This window comes from Bubalus bubalis, chromosome 8 (genome assembly GCF_019923935.1).
Source record: "Bubalus bubalis isolate 160015118507 breed Murrah chromosome 8, NDDB_SH_1, whole genome shotgun sequence".
NCBI lineage: Eukaryota > Metazoa > Chordata > Mammalia > Artiodactyla > Bovidae > Bubalus > Bubalus bubalis.
The window spans coordinates 43967650-43989661 of NC_059164.1; the positions used below are offsets into that span (position 1 = coordinate 43967650).

General features: G+C 43.4%; 1 protein-coding gene across 6 annotated transcripts in view; it reads right to left on the reverse strand.

The window, feature by feature from the left end:
• Positions 1-22012, reverse strand: part of NAPEPLD (N-acyl phosphatidylethanolamine phospholipase D) — a 58262-nt gene that overhangs the window by 8822 nt on the left and 27428 nt on the right. For all 6 annotated transcript variants that reach the window (XM_025291064.3, XM_044946586.2, XM_044946583.2 and 3 more), the window contains exons 2-3: positions 15550-15856; positions 1652-2295 (exon numbers count right to left, since the gene is read on the reverse strand). In XM_025291064.3, coding sequence (XP_025146849.2) covers positions 1652-2295; positions 15550-15856 — 951 coding nt within the window. The remainder of the gene's footprint in view (positions 1-1651; positions 2296-15549; positions 15857-22012) is intronic.

Consider the following 22012-nt stretch of genomic DNA (forward strand, 5'->3'; position numbering starts at 1 on the left):
AAACTTGTACTTCAAATCAAAGAAATACACATACTCCTTTCTACCTTCATGTTTGTCTGAAATAAATTAAAAATGTTCACTCGGGTATAAAAATTAAAAACTTAAAATCCTACCTGACTTGGATAGGAAACTTGATGACAGGGATCCCAGATGTAAGGATGAAAGCATTCTAAGATCACTGAAAATCATTTTGGGTGTAATCGTCTTACATTTATAGACTACTTTGAAATGTTGCTGATAACATTATTTCTAAAACTTTAGTACAGACCAGATAACTGGATTGCAGAGTAGAGGCTACCATGATTTAATTATTTAGAGCAAATACTGTCCCCTCCCCGATCCTTCTCCCATCTTAGGAACAAGACAGCTACAATGCAAGCAAGAAGGGGAATTATATGAGTGCATTTGTGTACTTAAGCTGTACACATTGTATCATCACCTATATATATGACACATGTATCTTGCTACATATGAAAACTTATTTTCACAATTACATATAAGAAGTATTCTAATATACTAAGAAGATATATTGAATAAGGATCAATACCATATAAAACTGATGTGTAAACAGGTTGATATTCTGAGAGATTTCATAGTGTTCAGAATTAGAAGTATGTGGAAAAGGGAAATTCTGGCAGTATTACTGGTTCATAATAGTTTTTAATAAGGTAAAACTATCTAGTTCCTTAAATGAAGAAACTAGGGGAAAGAAGGGAGAAATAATGGTTTCGATGAACTTAAAAAAAGTTTTAAGTATAACAAAATCAGAACAAATGGTCAGATTTGCTCAGTTCATCTGTGCCAGTGTTCTTCTCTTTGCAGGACTGCCTAATAAAACGCCATCCTACATACCACTGTCTGCATACATGACCTACATACACATGTACCTTAGAAAATAAAACATTTTTAAAATTAGCTCTTCCTTATCTCATTATTTTCAGTGTTTATTTTCTCTTCACGTGTACATATCAACCACAGTCCATGGAAATCTAACCAAGTTCTTTGAAATCACTTCTTTTTTTTCTTTAAATAGTGTTAATGAAAAGATAGGCAGTGGAGGGGTCTCAAATGCTAGTGTGACCTTTATCTGCTCTGAAGTCAGGTGATGAGCGCAGAGGTTGGAAGGCCAGTGAAACCATGAGTCGTGAAACTGTGTCTTGACCAGACTGACTGCATTGCTGACTGAAGTGAGACCATTACCAGGACTGATGCTGAAGGCCAAGTCCTTGCTTTTTCGGCCCTCAACACAGGGCAGGAATGGAGGCAGTCCAGTCATGGAGCAAAAGGTGGTTCTTTCTATAAGGAGAGTACCTTCCATGTGAGGCAAAGCTGGGGTCAGATTTGATTATCAGCTGATGGATTTAACTTTAGTCAGAATAGTACATGAACTTTGTGCTAGGTATAGTAATTCTTTAAACTGTGGTGTTTTTTCTTGGCAATATAATTTCTGATTTTGAATAATTTAACTGATAATGACTAATTAAAATGTTTTAAAATTAAAAAAAAAAATTTAACTGAGTCTGACGCACAAGCCCCTACCCAATGTATAACAAAGACCACCCATAAAATCACAGATTACATGTATCATGACTACTTTGAGCCCAGCTGATTTACCATTTAGCAGGAATGCTTTCTCTGGATATCTACATACCTTGGTTCATACGCGCCAATGGGAATAGCTGCAAGGTCAAAAGGGCCAAATCTTTTTCCTATCTCTTCAAAAGCAGAGCAATAACCAGTATCTCCTGCGAAGAAAAATCGGTTCCAAGGCCCCAAGACAGACCAGCTGCCCCAGAGAACCTTGTTGTCATCCATCAGGGTCCTTTTACACCAGTGCTGGGAAGGCGTGAACACAAAGGTGACCTTGTCATGTCCGGGGACACAGTTCTCCTCCCACCAGTCCAGCTCGATCACATTCTCACAGCCGCATTTCTGCATCCAGTCCAGGAGCCCCAAGGGCACAAACCATCTCAGCTCGTTACCGAATCGCTCATTGAGAGCGATGACAGAATTGTAGTCCAGGTGGTCGTAGTGGTTGTGGCTGACAAGGACTGCGTCTATCCGGGGCAGCTCCTCGACAGTGCATGGGGCACGACGAAACCGCTTGGGACCCACGCGCTGCGATGGGGAGGCCCGAGCACTGAAGATGGGATCTGTGAGCAAGATGAGCTCGTCCATTTCCACCATGACTGTTGCATGTCCCAGCCATGTGACTCTTAAGCCAGCTCCCCTCACTCCAGCTTCTTCAGGGTCATCAATAAAATATGGCTTAAGCACCGGGAGTTCTTTATCAAGCTATGTGTACAAAGAAAGAAAGGCAGCAGTTAATTTAAAAACAAACAGAAGGTATATATCATCATGAGCACATTTTGACCTAAATTATAGAGAGAAGGGTTATTTGAGAAGAACTGAAGTCATTTGATAAATCTTTTTTCTTTTGCTTTTCTACTGAAAATGCATACTTCTTTGTGAATCAGACACAGTAATCAATCACTAGATAGTAATGTAAGATCTTACTCGCAAATACAGCTGACAAAGGGAAAGTTGAATTTAAAACTTGGAGTACTGCTGACTTTCCTAAATATTTGTAAAGGCTCTCTTCTGTAAGTGCCAGAAGCTCAGCTAATGCAAAACTGCCTCTGGAGGTCAGCCTCTAGAAATAGTAAAGAAAACCTTTGACAACATAAGTGCAGATCCTGGATCTCTTATGAACCTAACTTTCTGAGTACACAGAATTCAAAGCAGAGGACTGTGATCACTGCTGGACAATCACACGCAAAGATGATTCTCCTCATTCCTTTCCTTTGAAGTTTTCTACCACTAGTCAAACCCAAGTGAAACGTGGTCCTGACGTGATAAGATGATCACTTTTGGGGGTAAGCAGGTGTGAACCAATAACTACAACAAATGTGTTAAGTACTATCCCTTAGGTTATTCTACATTTAATCCTTGGGTTAAGCAACAAGAAGCTGTGTTTTAGGGTCATACATGCGTGCACGCTATCACTTCAGTCGTGTCTGACTTTGCGACCCTATGGACAGTAGCCCGCCAGGCTCCTCTGTCCATGGGATTCTCCGGGCATGAATACTGGAGTGGGTTGCCATTTCGTTGTCCAGGAGATCTTCCCAACCCAGGGATTGAACCCGCATGTCCAGCAGCTCCGGCACTGCAGTTGAGTTCTTTACTGCTGAGCCGTCAGGGGAGCTCGTTTTAGGATCATATTCCTGGGTTCTATAAAACTTTCACAAACTGCGTTTTGCTGTTCTGCCACTGAGCTGCACTGAGGTCTCTCCCAGGAAGCCACTCGTGAAACTTGCCAAGTATGTCCCATGAGGCTGTCTTTAGAACTGGGTACCCACTCAACCTCCACCCCACCTTCCCACTCACCCCAGAAGCATTTCTCTCAATTCCCTGAACCAGGAAAAGCTCTTCTTTTCCAGAGCAATTTGCTTTATTCACTTGATTGTCACTGGGAGAAAATTCATGCTTCAATTTTTGCTTGGACTAGGAATTTCAAAGTAAAAGCTGAAGCCGTGCCATCCATGTGCAGGATGGAACAGGGAAGGACACTTCAGCAGGGAGTGATGGCAAAGGTTTCTGTCCTAACTTAATCTTGACACTTTATTGTTCTACCCTAATTGTCCACTTCCTCTTCTATGTTTATCTATCTGGCCAACCACTATGAGAACAGTATAGAGAGTCCTTAAAAAAATTAAAATTAAAACTGCCATACCACCCACCAATCGCCCTACAGGGCATATACCCCAAGGAAACCAGAATTGAAAAAGACACATGTACGCCAGTGTTCATTGCAGCACTATTTGCAATAGCTAGGATGCGGAAGCAACTTAGCTGTCCTTTGAGAGATGAATGGATAAGGAATTTATGGTACATATACAAAATGGAACATTACTCAGCTATTAAAAAACAAAAGACCACACATTTCAGTCAGTTCTAATGAGCTGGGTGAACTTAAAGCTTATTATACAGAGTTAAGTAAGTCAGACAGAGAAAGACAGACCGTACAGTAAAGCATACATGGAATCCTGAGAGACAGAACCAACGATCCTACATACAGGGCAGCAAAGGAAACACAGACACACGGAAAGCAGACACAGACTTCTGGACTCAGTGCAGGAGGCAAGGCTGGGATCATGCATTAGAGCAGCACTGAAACATACAATAGAATCTGTACAATACATGCCCTCTGCAGGGTAATGTGTGGAGCACGGCATGCAAAGCCGGTGGTCTGTGAAAACCTGCAGGGACAGGCTCACGAGGGAGGCGCGAGTGGGGTTCAGGATGGAGGGGACACGTGTGCCTACGGCCAATTCACAATGATGTCTGGCAAAAAAGAAAAAATCAGAGTATTTTAAACTAATTATCCTCCAAGCAAAATGAATAAACTTTAAAACACAAAAACATAAGAGGAACACACCAGCACTCATCAGGATAGAAATGCCACTGGTAACTGCAATGGGGGATCACCTTGGAACAGTTGAGAGTGTCCACTATTAAAAACTCTTATGATCAATCCTAGAAAGGAGCTGGTTAAAAGGAAACATGCTAGCCATATTCTCCTAAGGGAAACCAGGAAAGTTACCAAAGGAGGATACTATGAAGGTTCCATGAATGGTAAGCAGACCTACATTTGATCTGTATTCACACCCGGGGCTTATATCCGAAAGAAACACTAATAAAAAAAAAAAATATATATATATATATATATACACACACACACACACACACACACATGCACGTCACATTCACTGCAACAGGCTGTCCACACCTGGAAGCCAGCAACAAACTGGCCATCAGCACAGGATGGTTCAGGAAGATGGGGTACACAGAAGGGAAAATTACTCAGCCATGAAACTCCTTGAAATCAGACATTTACAACAAAAATTCTCACATGACCAAAAACGAACGATAAACCGTACTAGAATACCATATGACCTGCAAGTGCCATCTGACCAAAGATACAAACACATCGATTCCTAAAGGGAAGCAGACTCACAAACGTAGAAAAGAAAACTAGGGTATCAAAAGGGAAATGCTGGGAGGAAAGAATAAACAATCTATTTGGAATTAACACCTACATACTGACAGATCTAAATCAGTAAGAAACCTGGCCCAACTGGCTGGCACAGAGAAACTTCTTAACACTGGAATAACCTACATGGGACAAGACTCCAGAAAAGACTAGGTGTTCACATCACGATATGTGAATCGAGATGCTTGTGCCCTAAAGCATACACAACCGCGTTAATCAACACTAGTCCCACATGAATGAGAAACGACAATCTATAACGGGAAGAAGCTGATTCAATTCCCATGCCTGGCTCCTCAGGCCTCGTACTTCATCCCTGGAGCCTGAGCCAGCTGCATCCTAATGTTGCACAGTCCTGGGGCTCAGGGAGCTGGGAGGCATGTGGTAAGAGAGTATCCCCCTTGGACCTGTCGTGCCTAGAACCTCAGGATGGGACCAGACTGTCCTGATGCAGGAGGGTCACTGGACAAGGAAGGTAAGCAAGGGCTGGAAGAACACGACTGACTCTGGGCTGCATAGCTTTGCAACATCACCTGGCTTCCAGACATCCTGGTGCTCCAGGGTCCCCACAGAAGCCTCCTTCCTTGGAGACCCTAGCCCAGAAGACAGAAACCTCAGCACCAATCCTTGGCATAAGCTAACATATGTTCAGAGTGAAGGTAAGGGGTGGAAGTATTGAGACCTTCCAGGGCATTGCTTCTGGCACCGGGCGTTCCCAGGAACAAGCCAGGAGCAGGTTTCCTAACCGCCTCCTGGCCCTATTAAACCACTGCTAGGACTGCAAAAACGCTGCTGCCTTGTGGACACTAATATAAGTACCACTGGAAAACCAGTGCTCTTTTGAATTGCGCCAGAAAGCCTGCAAAGCTTTTAATCACCTGGAGAAATTTGCAGGTTCCTTGGAGGAGGAAAAGGCAACCCACTTTGGTATTCCTGTGTGGAAAACCCCATGGACTGAGGAACCTGGAGGGCTACGGTCCAGAGGGTTGCAAAAATTCGGAGGAGTAGCATGCATGCAGGCGGGTAACTGAAAGAAAATTCAAAACAGGGCTAAACTTCAGGAAGCCCATTTAAAGAGGGAGATTTTTCTTGGGCTTTTACTAAAAGACAAATACTAAAGATGCTCAGTATCCATTAATAGATAAATTCAAATGTTAACTACAATGAAGGGTCACCCCAAACCAGAAGAGCCATCATTAAAAACTCTACACATAGTAAATGCTGGGGAAGGTGTGGGGAAAAGGAATCCTCCTAGCCTTCTGCTCGGAAGGTAAACTGGTAATAGCCACCACAGAGGACACTATGCAGGTTTCTTAAAAAACTAATTATTGCTACATTTGATCTGTAACCACACACCTGTGCTTATATCAGAATGAAACTGTAATGAGAAGACATTCGTTCACCTGAAGTTTCATTGCAACATGCTTTCAAGAGCTAAGAACTGGAAGCCAGGCCCCAGCTGTTCATCATCAAACAGATATAAGAGGAAGACATCAAACGGATATAAGAGGGGGCACTCAGCCGTGACACAGTGAAGTGAGTCTGGTCACAGTGGACAGGAAACACAAGGAGCAAGTCAGAAAGAGAGCTAGCACATGCTGTCACCCCCAAGAACAACCTGAAAACTGAAACAAAACACCAATTTGTAAAATAGAAACAGACTCACAGGCTTAAAAAGAGACATTTAGGGTTACCAAAGGGGAAAAGCTGGGAGAGAGAAATAACCTTGCAGTTTGGGATGAACATCTGGACACTGACAGATATAAAATAGGAAAAAGGACCCCCCGCCAGGCTCCTCCATCCATGGGATTCTCCAGGCAAGAATACTGGAGTGAGTTGCCAAAACTTTTCCAGGGGATCTTCCCAACCCAGGGATCAAACCCGGGTCTTCCACACTGCAGGCAGACACTATCATCTGAGCCATCAGGGAATCTCAAAAGGGAAAAAAGCTGACTTTATTCCCCACATGCCTGGCTGTTTGGGGCTGGTATTTCATCCCTGGTATCTGAGGCTGGATCCTAAGGCAGGACTCTCATGGGGCCCAGGGAGCTGGGAAGGATGCACCAAGAAAGCAACCCCCTTGGACCTGTGGTGCCGGGAACCTCAGGCTGGGACCAGACTGTCTTAGTGCAGAAGGGCCATCCAACAAGTAAGCTAAAAGCTAAGTGCATGGAAAACAAGTCAGACCCCCTGGGATGCAAGAGCTTTGAAAAGTCAGCTAGATGCTACGTCTCCTGGGGCTTGGGGACCACACCTCCGGTCCCCTTTCTTGGAGACCCCACCACAGAGGACAGCAGCCTCAGCACCCATCCGTGGCATAAGCTGAGATGTGTCCCAGGGTTAAGGGTAAGGGGTGGAAGAATTGAGACAGCATCTCTTCTGGCACCCGGGGTTCCCAGGAACAACCCGGGAGCAGGTCTCACCCTAGTCGCCTTGTTCCCTGTAGAACCAGTGCCTGGAATGGGCAAATGCTGCTGCCTGGCCACAGCAACTGGAAAACTAGTGCTGAGGTGAACTGCCACGTAAGACCTGTGCTTTTCAGGGAACCTCCCCTAGAGAAAGGTACCGGCAGGCAAAGACGAGAAAATACAAAAGAGGGTGAATTTCAGGATATGCAACGAGGTAAATTTTAGTCATAACGTTCTATCGGGGGAAAAAAAAAGCCTAGGAGCACCTCCATAGCTCATTAGTCGAGAAATGCAAATTCTAACTATAATGAGGGATCACCTCCCAACATTCAGAGAGGCCATCATTAAAACCTTTACAAATGACAAACGCTGGGGAGCCCCCCTAGCCTGTTCCCCAGAAGGTAAAGTGGTAAGAGCCACCAGTCGGACACTATGGAATTCCTTAAAAAATAATTAGAGCTAAATTACCTGCAATCCCACTCCTAGGCACGTATCTGAAAGAAACTATAAAAATGTGTACACCTGAAAATTCACTGCAACACGGTTTCAATAGCCCAGACTTGGAGGTCAAGACCGAACCGTCCATCGCCAAAGAGATGCATAAGGAAGACAGGGTCCACATATACAAGGGAGTATTACTCAGCCATGAAACAGAATGAATCAGACCTTCTACAACGACAGTGTAAAAGCTCTGGAAAAGCTCATACTATGAGAAGCAAGTCAGATAAGCACCAATAGCATATGAAAGCACCTCCACAACCCATCTAAAAACGGATACAAAGCCATCAATTTGTAAAATGGACTCACATCTCAGTATTTCTGAATCAAGGTGCTTCACACCTAAAACAAACATAACCATATTAATCAACTCTACTCCAACATGAGAACCCATGAACAGTATGGAAAGGCAAAAAGATATGACACTGAAAGATGAGCCCCCCCGGGTCGGCACGTGTCCTATATGCTACTGGGGAAGAGCAGAGAAATAGCTCCAGAAAGAATGAAGAGGCTGAGCCAAAGTAGAAATGATGCCCAGTTGTGGGTGTGTCTGGTGGTGAAAGTAAACTCGAATGCTGTTAGGAACAATACTGCACAGGAACCTGGAATGTTAGGTCCACGAATCAAGGTAAATTGGAAATGGTCAAACAGCAGATGGCAAGAGTGAACATCAACATTTTAGGAATCAGTGAACTAAAATGGACTGGAATGGGCGAATTTAATTCAGATGACCGTTATATCTACTATCGTGGGCAAAAATCCCTTAGGAGAAATGAAGTAGCCCTCATAGTCAACAAGAGTCCTGAAAGCAGTACTTGGATGCAATCTCAAAAATGACAGAGTGATATTGGTTCATTTCCAAGGCAAACCACTCAACATCACAGTAATCCAAGTCTATACCCCAACCACGGATGCCGAAGAAGCTGAAGTTGAACAGTTCTATGAAGACCTACAAGACCTTCTAGAACTAACACCAAAAAAAGATGTCCTTTTCATCAGAGGAGATTGGAATGCAAAAGCAGGAAGTCAAGATACCTGGAGTAACTAACAGGCAAGTTTAGCCTTAGAGTACAAAATGAAGCAGGGCAAAGGCTAACAGTTTTGCCAAGCGAACACACTGGTCATAGCAAATACCCTCTTCCAACAACACAAGAGATGACTCGACACATGGATATCACCATATGATCAATACCAAAATCTGATTATATTCTTTGCAGCTAAAGATGAAGAAACTTTACACAGTCAGCAAAAACAAGCCCTGAAATAATTGTGGCTCAGATCATGAGCTCCTTATTGCAAAATTCAGACTTAAACTGAAGAAAGGAGGGAAACTAGGGCTTCAGGTATGACCTAAATCAAATCCCTTATGATTATACAGTGGAAGTGAGAAATAGGTTTAAGGGATTAGATCTGGTAGACAGAGTGCCTGAAGAACTATGGGCAGAGGTTCGTAACACTGTACAGGAGGCAGTGACACAAACCATCCCCAAGAAAAATAATTGCAGTAAAGCAAAATGGTTGTCTGAGGAGGGCTTACAAATAGCTGGGCAAAGAAGATAAGTGACAGGCAAAGGGGAAAGGGAAAGATAATACCCAACTAAATGCAGAGTTGCAAAGAATAGCAAGGAGAGATAAGAAAGTGTTCTTAAGAGAACAATGCAAAGAAATAGAGGAAAACAATAGAATGGGAAAGACTAGCAATCTCTTCCGGAGAAGGCAATGGCACCCCACTCCAATATTCTTGCCTGGAAAATCCCATGGACAGAGGAGCCTGGTAGGCTGCAGTCCATGGGGTCGCTAAGGGACACGACTGAGCGACTTCATTTTCACTTTTCACTTTCATGCATTGGAGAAGGAAATGGCAACCCACTCCAGTGTTCTTGCCTGGAGAATCCCAGGGACAGGGGAGCCTGGTGGGCTGCCGTCTATGGGGTCGCACAGAGTCGGACACAACTGAAGTAACTTAGCAGCAGCAGCAGCAGCAGCAATCTCTTCAAGAAAATAAGAGATACCAAGGAACATTTCATGCAAAGATGGGCACAATAAAAGACAGAAATGGTATAGACCTAATAGAAGCAGAAGAGATTAAGAGGAGTTGGGAAGAATACACAGAAGAACCATACAAAAAAGATCTTAATGACCTGGATAACCGTGATAGTGCAGTCACTCATTTAGAGCCAGACACTGTGGAGTGTGAAATCAAATGGGCCTTAGGTAGCATTACTACGAACAAAGCTAATGGAGATAATGCGATTCCAGCTGAGCTTTTTTCCTAAAAATTATGCTGTTAAAGTGCTACACTCAATATGCCAGCAAAATTGGAAAACTTAGCAGTAGCCTCAGGACTGGAAAAGGCAAGTTTTCATTCCAATCCCAAAGAAGGGCAATCCCAAAGAATGTTCAAACTACAACACAATTGCAATCATTTCACACATTAGCAAGGTAATGCTTGAAATCCTTCAAGCTAGGCTTCAACAGTACGTGAAACAAGAACCTGCAGATGTATGAGCTGGATTTAGAAAAGTCAGAGGAATCAGAGATCAAATTGCCAACATCTGCTGGATCATAGAAAAAGCAAGGGAATTCCAGAAAAACGTCTACTTCTGTTTCACTGACCACGCTAAAGCCTTTGGTTGTGTAGATCACAACAAACTGTGGAAAACTCTTAAAGAGATGGGAAAACCAGACCACCTTACCTGCCTCCTGAGAAACTTGTATGCAGATCAAGAAGCAACAGAACTGGACATGGAACAGACTGGTTCAAAATTAGGAGATGAATACATTAATGCTGTATATTGTCACCCTGCTTATTTAACTTATATGCAGAGTACATCATGTGAAATGCCAGACTGGGAGAAGCACAAGCTGAAATCAAGATTACAGTGAGAAATATCAATAACTTCAGATATGCAGATGACACCACCCTTTTGGCAGAAAGTGAAGAGGAACTAAAGACCCTCTTGATGAAGGTGAAAGAACAGAGTGAAAAAGCTGGCGTAAAACTCAACATTCAAGAAACTAAGATCATGGCATCCAGTCCCATCACTTCATGGCAAATAATGGGGGGGAAATGGAAACAGTGATAGACTTTATTTTCTTGGGTTCCAAAATCACTACAGATGGTGACCACAGCCATGAAATTAAAAGACGCTTGCCTCTTGGAAGGAAAGCTATAACATACCTAGACAGTGTATTAAAAAACAGAGACATCACTTTGCTGACAAAGGTCCGTCTAGTCCAAGCTATGGTTTTTCCAGTAGTCATGTATGGATGTGAGAGCTGGACCATAAAGAAGGCCACAGAACTGATGCCTTCGAACTATAGTGCTGAAGACTCTTCAGAGTCCCTTGGACAGCAAGATCAAACCAGTCAATCATAAAGGAAATCAACCCCGAATATTCATCAGAACGAATGATGCTAAAGCTCCAATACTTTAGCCACCTGATGCAAAGAGCCAACTCATGGGAAAAGACCCTGATGTTGCAAAAGACTGAGGGCAGGAGGAGAAGGGGGAGACAGAGGATGGTTGGATGGCATCATCAACTCAATGGACATGAGTCTGAGCAAACTCAGAGATAGTGATGGACAAGGAAGCCCTGTGTGCTGCATTCGTGGTGTCAAAAACAGTCAGACGCAACTGAACAACAACTCCAACATAAATGAAAAATTAAATGACGACCTAAAAAGGAAACAAGCAGACTCTATTCCCGCCTCATGCCTGACTTTTCAAGGCTGGTATTTCATCCCTGGAGCCTGAGGGGTTGTAAAGCTGGACTGTCATGGGGCTCAGGGAGCTGCGAAGGACATGCCAAGAGAGTAACCCCCTTGGACCTGTGGTGCCTTGTACCCTGTAATGAGACCAGAATCTCCTGATCCAGGAGGGCCATCGGAAAACTAAGCTAAGCTAAGTGCAGGGAAAACACGATAGACCTCTGGGTTGCAATAGCTTTGAGAAGTCACCTGGCCTCATGTCTCCTGGTGCTCCAGGCATTCCCACCTACAGCCTCCTTCCTTGGAGTCCCCACCTACAGAGGACAGCAAGCTCAACACAGCGCTTTGGCAGGGGCTGAGATCTGCCCAGGCTGAAGGGTAAGGGGTGACAGCATCGAGACGCAGCCCAGGTGGGTGTTTCTTCCGGCGCCGTGGGCTCCCACTAACAACCCAGGGGCAAGACTTGCCCTCATCTTCTAGTTGCCCTTTGTGACCAGTGCTGGGAAAGAAGAGATGCTGCTCCTTTGTGGACACTTCCCAAAATAACAACTGGAAAACCAGGAGTGAGGAATTGCATCGCAAGGCCCACAGAGCTACTGTATTCATGACTTTCCCTCATGCAATGTGCTGTCCTAGGCAATCAAGAAGCTCTCAAGAAGGTCATTTCAACTGGCAAATATTACTCACAAGGTTCTTTTAAGGAAAAAAGCCCAGGAATAGATGCTCAATATCACTCACCATTAGAGAAATGCAAATCAAAAGTATAATGAGGTATCATCTTGCACCAATCAGAATCACCAACATCAAAAAGTCTACAGAGAATAAATGTTGGAGGGGGCTTCCCTGGTGGCTCAGTGATAAAGAATCTGCCTGTGAATGCAGGACACATGGGTTCAATCCCTGGTCCAAGAAGATCCCACATGCCTCAGAGCCACTAAACCTGTGTCCCAGGACTATTGAGTCTGAGCTCGAGAGTCCAGGAGCTGCAAATACTGACCCCACGCGTCGCAACTACTGAAGCCCGCTCACCCAGGCTCCTCAAGAGAAACAACCGCAATGAGAAGCCCACACACTACAACGAGAGAGCAGCCCCTCTGCTCTCTGCAACTGAGGAAAGCCTGTGCAGCGATGAAGACCCAGCACAGCCAAAACTGAATGAACAAATACATAAAATTAAAAAATAACAAAGAATAAATAGTGGAAAGGCCATGAAGAAAAGGGAACCCTCCTATGTTAACTGGTAACAGCAACAGTATGAAGGCTCTTTAAAAACTAACAGTAGACATGCTATATACCCGGCAATACCATCCAGGGTGTCCATCAGAGAAATCCATAATTTGAAATGACAAACGCATCCCAACAGTCATTGCAGCACTATTCCCAGCAGCAGCACACGGATTCAGCCAAAATGTCCATCAACAGATGAAGAAGACAGATGAAGATAGGTCAGGAAGATGTGGTGCAGATCCATATAAGGGAATATATGCTGCTGCTAAGTCACATCAGTCGTGTCCAACTCTGTGCGACCCCATAGACAGCAGCCCACCAGGCCTCCCGTCCCTGGGATTCTCCAGGCAAGAACACTGGAGTGGGTTGCCATTTCCTTCTCCAATGCATGAAAGTGAAAGGTGAAAGTGAAGTTGCTCAGTCGTGTCCAACTCTAGCGACCCCGTGGACTGCACCCTACCAGGCTCCTCCGTCCATGGGATTTTCTAGGCAAAAGTACTGGAGTGGGGTGCCATTGCCTTCTCCGAAGGGAATATATACTCAGCCATGAAAAAAATTGAAATTATGTCATCTGCAGCAATGTACATGGCCCTTCCAATGATCATACTGAGAGAAGGAAGTCAGACAGAGAAAGACAAATAAAATCTGGTATTACTTTTAGGTACAGTTAAGGAAAAATGATACAAATGGAGTTATTTGCAAACAGATAGACTCGCAGACTTGGAAAGCTCAGTGGTGGCTGCTGTAGGCACAAGAAAACCTGGCAGTGAAGGATAAATTAGGAATTTGGGGTTAACATATAGACACCATTAAATATAAAACAGATAATCAACATGGATCTCTGTAAGGAATAGGGTACTCTTGTCAATATTTCAGTAATACCCTACATGGCAAGAAGCTTGTAAATCAACTATGCTGCTGCTGCTAAGTTGCTTCAGTCGTGTCCAACTCTGTGCGACCCCACAGATGGCAGCCCACCAGGCTCCCCCGTCCCTGGGATTCTCCAGGCAAGAACACTGGAGTGGGTTGCCATTTCCTTCTCCAATGCATGAAAGTGAAAGGTGAAAGTGAAGTTGCTCAGTCGTGTCCGACTCTTCGCAACCCCATGGACTGCAGCCCACCAGGCTCCTCCGTCCATGGGAGTTTCCAAGCAAGAATGCTGGAGTGGGGCGCCATTGCCTGCTATATTTTTAGAGGCTGTGGCCCAAATACCAGGAGGCAATTTTACCCAACAGGTAGCCTACCCATCTTGGCCTCCTGCCCTAAGCCCCTCTTCTCACAGCTTGACTCCACGTTTCTCTTCATACCGGGTTCTCTAGAAGAAACAAAAATGTTCTTGTTCCTCCCATCCACAAAGTTTAAACATACAATAATGTTTTATTTATTAATCTCCTGACTCACTCTTAAAAAGTGCTGGGAAAATATTATTCATGCTAATTCTGTTAATTAGGATTAATAGTATGTACATTCCTTGGCATTGAAGTGACAATATGGGTTGTGTTTTGTTTTTTAATTCCATATCCTTTAAAGAAAAACGGACACACTTACCTAAAAGATCCAATGTCGCCACTACCCGCCTACTCCCACCTCCTGCCTCACTGCGGGTCAAGCCTTAAGAAAGTCCTTCTGCAATTGGGAGCCGCCCACTCCCAGCCAAAGTGAAATCTCATTCATCTAATAAACCGTGGGCCAAAGTTTGTTTCATTGTAAGTATAACTGGCATATTGAAAGGCCAGGAACCTACTCTCAATTTTTAAAGGAATGGAAGGTTTTTTGATGATTTTGATGATTTCTTTTAAAATTTTAGCAGCTTTATCCAAGAATGAAGAGCCAAGCACTCTAGGCTTAACCCTCATAATCCATATTCCAAAGCATGGGTTAGTACAATCTGGAACACGTCATGCACTCTCACCTTTTGTGACCTTCTTCATGCCGCCATCCACTGGGAAAACCATTGCCAAATACTTTTTATCTTTCTAGGCCTACCTCAAAGATCATCTCCTCTATAAAACCATTTCCAATCCCACCAGTCAGAATCAACAGCTTCCTTCCCTGCACTTTTAAGACATTCTGTTCGTACTTCCAGCTGCTACCAGATCAGAGCTAGTTACACACACGTGCACTCTGCGGCTCCACTATGAATGTGAAGGTACCTTATTCATGTCATCTCTCCACAACCTTATCCTATAAAAGGGCTCGATTACCTAACTGGAGTGTCATAGTATAATTCACAGCCAAGTTAAGGAATACATATATTAAGAGAAAATACACGGGACTTCCCTGGTGCCTCAGTGGTAAAGAATCTGCCTGCCAACATAGGAGACACGGGTTTGATCCCTGGCCTGGGAAGATCCCACATGCCGCAGAGCAACGAAGTCTGTGCAACACAACTATTGAGCCTGTGTTCTAGAGCCTGGGAGCTGCAACTCCTCAGCCCACACACTGCGATTACTGAAGCCCAAATGCTCTAGAGCCTATGCTCCGCAATGAGAAGCTGCTGCCAACGAAAACCTGGGCACCGCAACTAGCAAGCAGACACAGCTTGCCACAACCGGAGAAAAGCCCACACAGCAAAAAAGACCCAGCACAGCCAAATAAATCAATAATTTTTTCAAAAAAAGAGCAAATACACAGCACTCGGAAGACAAACACTACCTCTTTGGAGCATGGAACACTGCTGTGATCTCTTTCCGTTATCACCCATCTGAGAAGACTTGGAATAGAGGGATTTTTCCACGTTGGCCAAGGGTTAACAAATCTCCCATCCTTTCCTTTCTTTGATTTAGTTACATCTTCTTCTAGTCTGTAATCCAGTTTGAAACTCTTCCTGGAAAACCTAGAAGAATCACTTCCTCCAGAATTCCGTGAATTTTGGCGCTTTCTTACTGCTTCTTTAGGATACTGGTTACTTGTCATCAGGGGCTGGTTGGTTTCATTTTCATCCATGTTCTTTGGTGAAGACCTAAAAACAAAGAAATCAGAGGGAAGAAGAATATACTGAGTTTTAAAATAAAGAAGTTAAAACATACACATGCTGTTATGCCTCTATTAGGCTGAAACTTTTTTCCTGCAAAATATCATTTTAGAATCCCCTGTTGCTGCTGCTAAGTCGCTTCAGTCGTGTCCGACTCTGTGCGACCCCATAGACGTCAGCCCACAAGGCTCCCCCATCCCTGGGATTCTCCAGGCAAGAATACTGGAGTGGGTTGCCATTTCCTTCTCCAATGCATGAAAGTGAAAAGTGAAAAGGAAGTCGCTCAGTCCTGTCCGACTCTTAGCGACCCCATGGACTGTAGCCCACCAGGCTCCTCCGTCCATGGGATTTTCCAGGCAAGAGTACTGGAGTGGGGTGCCATTGCCTTCTCTGAGAATCCACTGTTATTGCTTGCTAAATAGAAAAGGTGTTTGCTTTCCTTATTACTGCCAAACATTTTAAAAATTGCTTATGTGTTGTAATTCAAAACAAATCTACTTCACCAGCCAGCACTGAAACATAAGAAAAATTTCCATTTCAATAACAGTCTATAGAATAAAGTAACTTCATGAATTTGTAATATTTCATATCTGCATTTTTAAAATATCATGGTTAATAACACATAATAAGAAGGATTGTCTTAGTTCTTCCAGGATATTTCACTAATTCCAATGACAGTACAACCCCACAAGGCCTAGTTATTTTTACTTTGAAGACAAACTGCTGCTGCTGCTAAGTCGCTTCAGTCGTGTCCAACTCTGTGCGACCCCACAGATGGCAGCCCACCAGGCTCCCCTGTCCCTGGGATTCTCCAGGCAAGAACACTGGAGTGGGTTGCCATTCCTTCTCCAATGCATGAAAGTGAAAAGTGAAAGTGAAGTCACTCAGTCGTGTCTGACTCTTCGCGACCCCATGGACTGCAGCCCACCAGGCTCCTCCGTCCATGGGATTTTCCAGGCAAGAGTACTGGAGTGGGGTGCCATTGCCTTCTCAGTTGAAGACAAACTAACGCCCTCCAAAAAGTGCACTGAGTCCAAACACCAAAAAAGGAGATACACATTAGTTGAGAGACATTTCATCAATGTAACAGGTTAACAATACAAATTTCAATTAACTCAGATATAGAACCACAAGCATGAATCCTAGCTCTATGAACTTAAGCAAGGGTCCTATCCTCTCTGTGCCTTGATTTCTTCATCTAAAAAATGGATATGATAATAATACCAGCCTCCAAAGGGTTATTAAGAGGATTGAAAGAGCAAATGCAAGTAAAGCACTTAGAAACATGCAGGCAAAATGTATACAGCAAATGTAACACACGTGTATGCACATCCTCACACGCGTTAGTCACACGCATCAGGCTCACCAGCTCAACAAACCCAAGCCGTGGCTGCCGCCCTCTTCCTAACTGCTCCTACGCCCACTTACACCACGTCCCTCAAAGCACTGAAATCCTTGCTTTGGGGCTATTCAGGATTCCAGACACATTAAAGTGAGGAACGATGCAGTAAGACTATCCATTCACCTGCCATGGATTTCATCCCTTTCCTATTCTGTGAAACGAACATTTGCTTTCTGAGAAAAATAAGCACAAATAACAGAGAGCCAAGCATTATGATTTGATTTCACTGGTGTTTAAACAGAAATATTACCAGGAAGAAAGGGAAATAACTCAAACCCCAGGATGAACACGTACACGTGACCAAAAACTTTTCCCCCAAAACTGTCTGGAGTAAACACTTCATGGTCCAGAGAAAAAGTGTATTAAGAAGCCATAGCTGACGAAAGCTGAAGCACCCACTTCCGCTCAGGCATGGCTGCTAGTGGGAGAGCCCAACAGCTACCACAGGCTAACCAGCTTGATGTCTTGGGCAGGTGACTTAACCTTTCCAGTCCTCCATTATCTTATCTGTTAAATACCTACTTATCTAAAGTGAGGCTTCAAAGGATTAAATGACATAATATACATAAAGTGCCTGCTACTCACCCAACTAATTCTTTATTCCCTAATCCAGTTAACATCTAAAGTTGTTAACTTCTATTAGAAAGCAAAGGATCTGGGAGATTTATCTCAGTTCCTCCTCTAGAATAGCTTTACCTGGGTTATAATAAGTTTGGGTCCAGGTCCTTACAAAGTTTGGGTCCAGGCAGAAACAAAAACCATCCATTTAAACCCTACTTCACTGAAGAGATGAAAATACACAGATATAGAGTTTAAGTCACTTCTGGACAAGATAATATGTCTAGCCAGTGGCCGAGCTTGACCTCATGCCCACCCCTGGGATGACTAACAGTTTGTGAGACTGTGTGCACTTGTTACACACAGACATTCATATAGACACACACATGTAATAATTCTACCAAATATATAATAAAGTATCGATTCATTGTTTTCAACAATCAAGAGATGGGGAGAAAAAAGAAAAGGGAGCTCTGATTCAAAACCAAACAAAAAACTCAAAGCAGGGTTTTCAGACAACACCCAGTTGTCAAATGTACCTGGAACATAAGATGCAAGAAAGGCTTTGAGAGTCGGGGTGGTAAAGGTGTAAGGATGGGATGAAAAGGACGGGCCTGGGGCTGTGACATTGAGGAGGTCTGGCTACACTCAGGCAATGCGGAAACACTAAAGGCACTTAAATAGGGCGTGTTTGGGGACGACAACTCTGGTAGCAGGATAAAAACAAAAACGGAGTGGCTAAAACCTGGAGCCAGGGACAGAAATGAGCGAGCAAGAGACAGAAGAAACCCAGAACGTCACTAACAGTGAGGCTCTGTGCTGCATGTTTCACACACTGCATTTAAATTAACATCCCCAGCAAAATTTCAAGGCAGCTATCATAATCATATATTTTTAACTGAAGAACTAAAAGGCAGAATAGCAGATCAGGCAAAAGATGATGAGACGGTGATAGTGAGAAAGGAAAGATTAATTCGGAGAGACAATAAAGAAGCTGCATCTCTAAGACCTGAGAGTCTCTGGATGGTGGCCAACTTTGGCCACTTTGTAGGGCAGGTTGGGGCTAGGAGTTAAAAATGGGATGAGTCAGAACTGGAAGCCTACTAACCCAGTAAAGGATTAGGGGAAATTAAGTACATGTTTCAGGTGTGGAAGAGAAACTGGATCTGTGCCCCAGTGAGTCTGAGGCAGGGTTTGAGATCACAGGGAAGGAAGGATCCAAGGTGAGCACTGATACCCAGTGCAAACGGATCTCTGGGATCCAGACTGCTCTGGGGGTGATGAAAGAGAGAGCAAAGAGGCTTCCAGGGGCCTGGAGACCGAAACAAGGGTGAAAAATGGGTTTGGGGACTGTTTTCTTCCTGGACAAGAAACTTTTTTAAAGTTGTCTATTCACATGGAACCCATTTTTCCCCCCGACTCAGACTTTCATCCAGATTAATCCTCAGAAGCAGGTCTCCACCAAAACCTATCCTCTCTTAACATACCCCACCCCTAACACATACAAAATCCAGACTTCAGAAGAGAGCTTTTTAAAGGCATATCTTTTTTTTTTTAAAGAGGGGGATGTGGTAAAGGGGAACCTCTAGAGAATGTCCTTTGTTCTCAGAATGAGGACAAAGTCAGTAAGACGGCCCGTGAGGGTGCGTGCTTCCAGCTCTGCCCACACTCTCCTCTGTCCCAAACACGGGCTCCTCATCTGCTTCCTTCATCTGTCTCCTCAGACGCATCACACGCCCCCGCAGGGCCCCTTGCCGCCAGTGCTGTGCACACGATCCTTCATGTATCCCTGGGGTGAGAGGAGGGAGCAGCACACGGACACCGCTGAGTTCACAGGATTGTGCACGCCCGTGACGGCGCTCAAACAATGCAAAGTGCTGGCGCATGATGCACCGCTGCACGCTACCACTCTAAGCGTGAGGTGGTCAGAAGGAACCAGAAGAACAAAACCTCAACTGCAACAACGTTCCTTTGGAGGAAAAGTACCACAGGTGCGTCTGGTGGATGTGCCCAATGACGAGCCTTGTCAACAGATGATCCAGCGACCAAGGCAGCATCAGCCTGTGGAGACGCACAGAGCTGCTGGATGGCTGGGTCATGCCCAGGCTCTGCATCGAGTATCACCCTGGTGGTCACTCTGTAGTGGATACAGAACAATCTCACAAAGACCATCCACTGGATCCTGCTCTGCTGACTAGCTTTCAGCTTTGTAAACTTAGAAAATAAATCTAACTGAACATACCCAGGTTGGAGTTTCCTTTTTCAAATGTAGCAGACTTCCCAATTATTTTTTGTTATATATCTGTCTCCAAAGTTAACCATAAGTGAAAATTCTGCCTTGATTTCCAGCCAACACTGAGTACAAGGAGAGAGGCATATTCATAAATGTACACCGTCAACAACCTGTTACAAAAGGGGTCTCAAAAGTTGATGAGGATCTTTATATTATACTGATTTTCATCCAATTTAAGACACCATGGATTCGTAAAGCAATTGTTTTAGGTGCCACTTAGAAAGTTAAAATGTTATCAATGAACTAAACGTAAGACCACATACTATACAACTCAGAAGAAAACACAGGGAGAACACTCTTTGACATAAATCGCAGCGGAGAACACTCTTTGACATAAATCGCAGCAGTATCTTTCTGGATCAATCACCTAAAGTTAACGAAAATAAAAATAAAAAGAAACCATTGGGACCTAATTAAACTTAAAGGCTTTTGCACAGCAAAGGAAACCATAAGTAAAACGAAAAGACAACCCCCAGAGTGGGAGACAATATTTTCAAATGAAGAGACCAACAAGGAATTAATCCCAAAAATGTAGAAATAGTTTACTCAGTTCAATATCAAAATAAATAAATAATCCATCAAAAAAATGGGCAGAATATCTAAATAGACATTTATCCAAAGAAGGCACATGGATGGCCAACAAGCAGGTGAAAGGATGCCCAGCATCACTTGAGAAATGCAAATCTAAATTACAAAACATGAGGTATCACCTTACACCAATCAGAATGGCTATTACTAAAAAAAAAAAAAAAAATCTACAAACAATATATGCTGGAGAAGGTGTGGAGAAAAGGGAAGCCTGGTACACTGTTGGTGGGAATGTAAATTGATACAGTTACTATGGACAACAGTACAGAGGTTTCCTTATAAAACTAGAAATACCTGGAGTAGGAACTGGCAACCTGCTCCAGTATTCTTGCCTGGAAAATGCCATGGACAGAGGAGCCTGTGGACAGTCCACAGGGTCACGAAGAGTTGGACAGAGCTGACCACACACACGTAAAGAATACAGATTTTTCCAAACAGTGTAAAAGTAGGCCCCAACAAGTTGAATCAACTTTTCACGGAAAGCAAAATAGATTGTATATTCAGTTTTGAGTGATGGTTTTCAATTTTAATAGGAAAAGGGCCAAAATGTAGAATTTGGCCATAGCCAGAAATTTCAAGATAATATGCAGTTCATGTGTTTGTTTCAATAAATGATCCCTCAAAATTCTGGCCTTTACCTCAAACTCCAGTGGATCCTCTCTCATATGGCTAGAATCTAGTTTATGTTCATTGTGGCCAATCTTTGGCCAATGTTTAACTACAGTTTCAGAAATAAAGGCTTGTTCTCTATATTGATCAAAGTTTTATGATCCTTTTCTAAAGCTGTGGCTTCATTTTGCCAGAATATTTCTCCAATTCTTTCAGTTGCAATGTAACACCACTTTAAACTAGCTAACATATGCTGAGTACTTATTATGCACCTCTTAATTCACATATCCATTTTGACACTAAATCCAACACTGCATTGGAAGATTACTGTTTTTTATCTGCACTATAGTTTCAAAATCCGTGTGTTCAGATATAACCGTAAGAAAGTATATTATGATGTGCAATTGGGTTTGATTCATTGAAACTTTCAAGAACTCTTCCTTTAAATCTGATCTTTGAAAGTTGCTCAATAAATCTATGGAAGTTTCCACAACCTACAAAAAAAAATAACTAAAAACAGAACTAACATATGATCCAGCAATCCCACCTCTGGGCATATGTCTGAAGAAAACCATAATTCAAAAAGATGCGGGCACCCCAGTGTTCCCTGAAGCACTATTCACAAATAGCAGGACACGGAAGCAACATAAATGTCTATCAGCAGAGGAATGGATACAGAAGATGTGGAATTCGA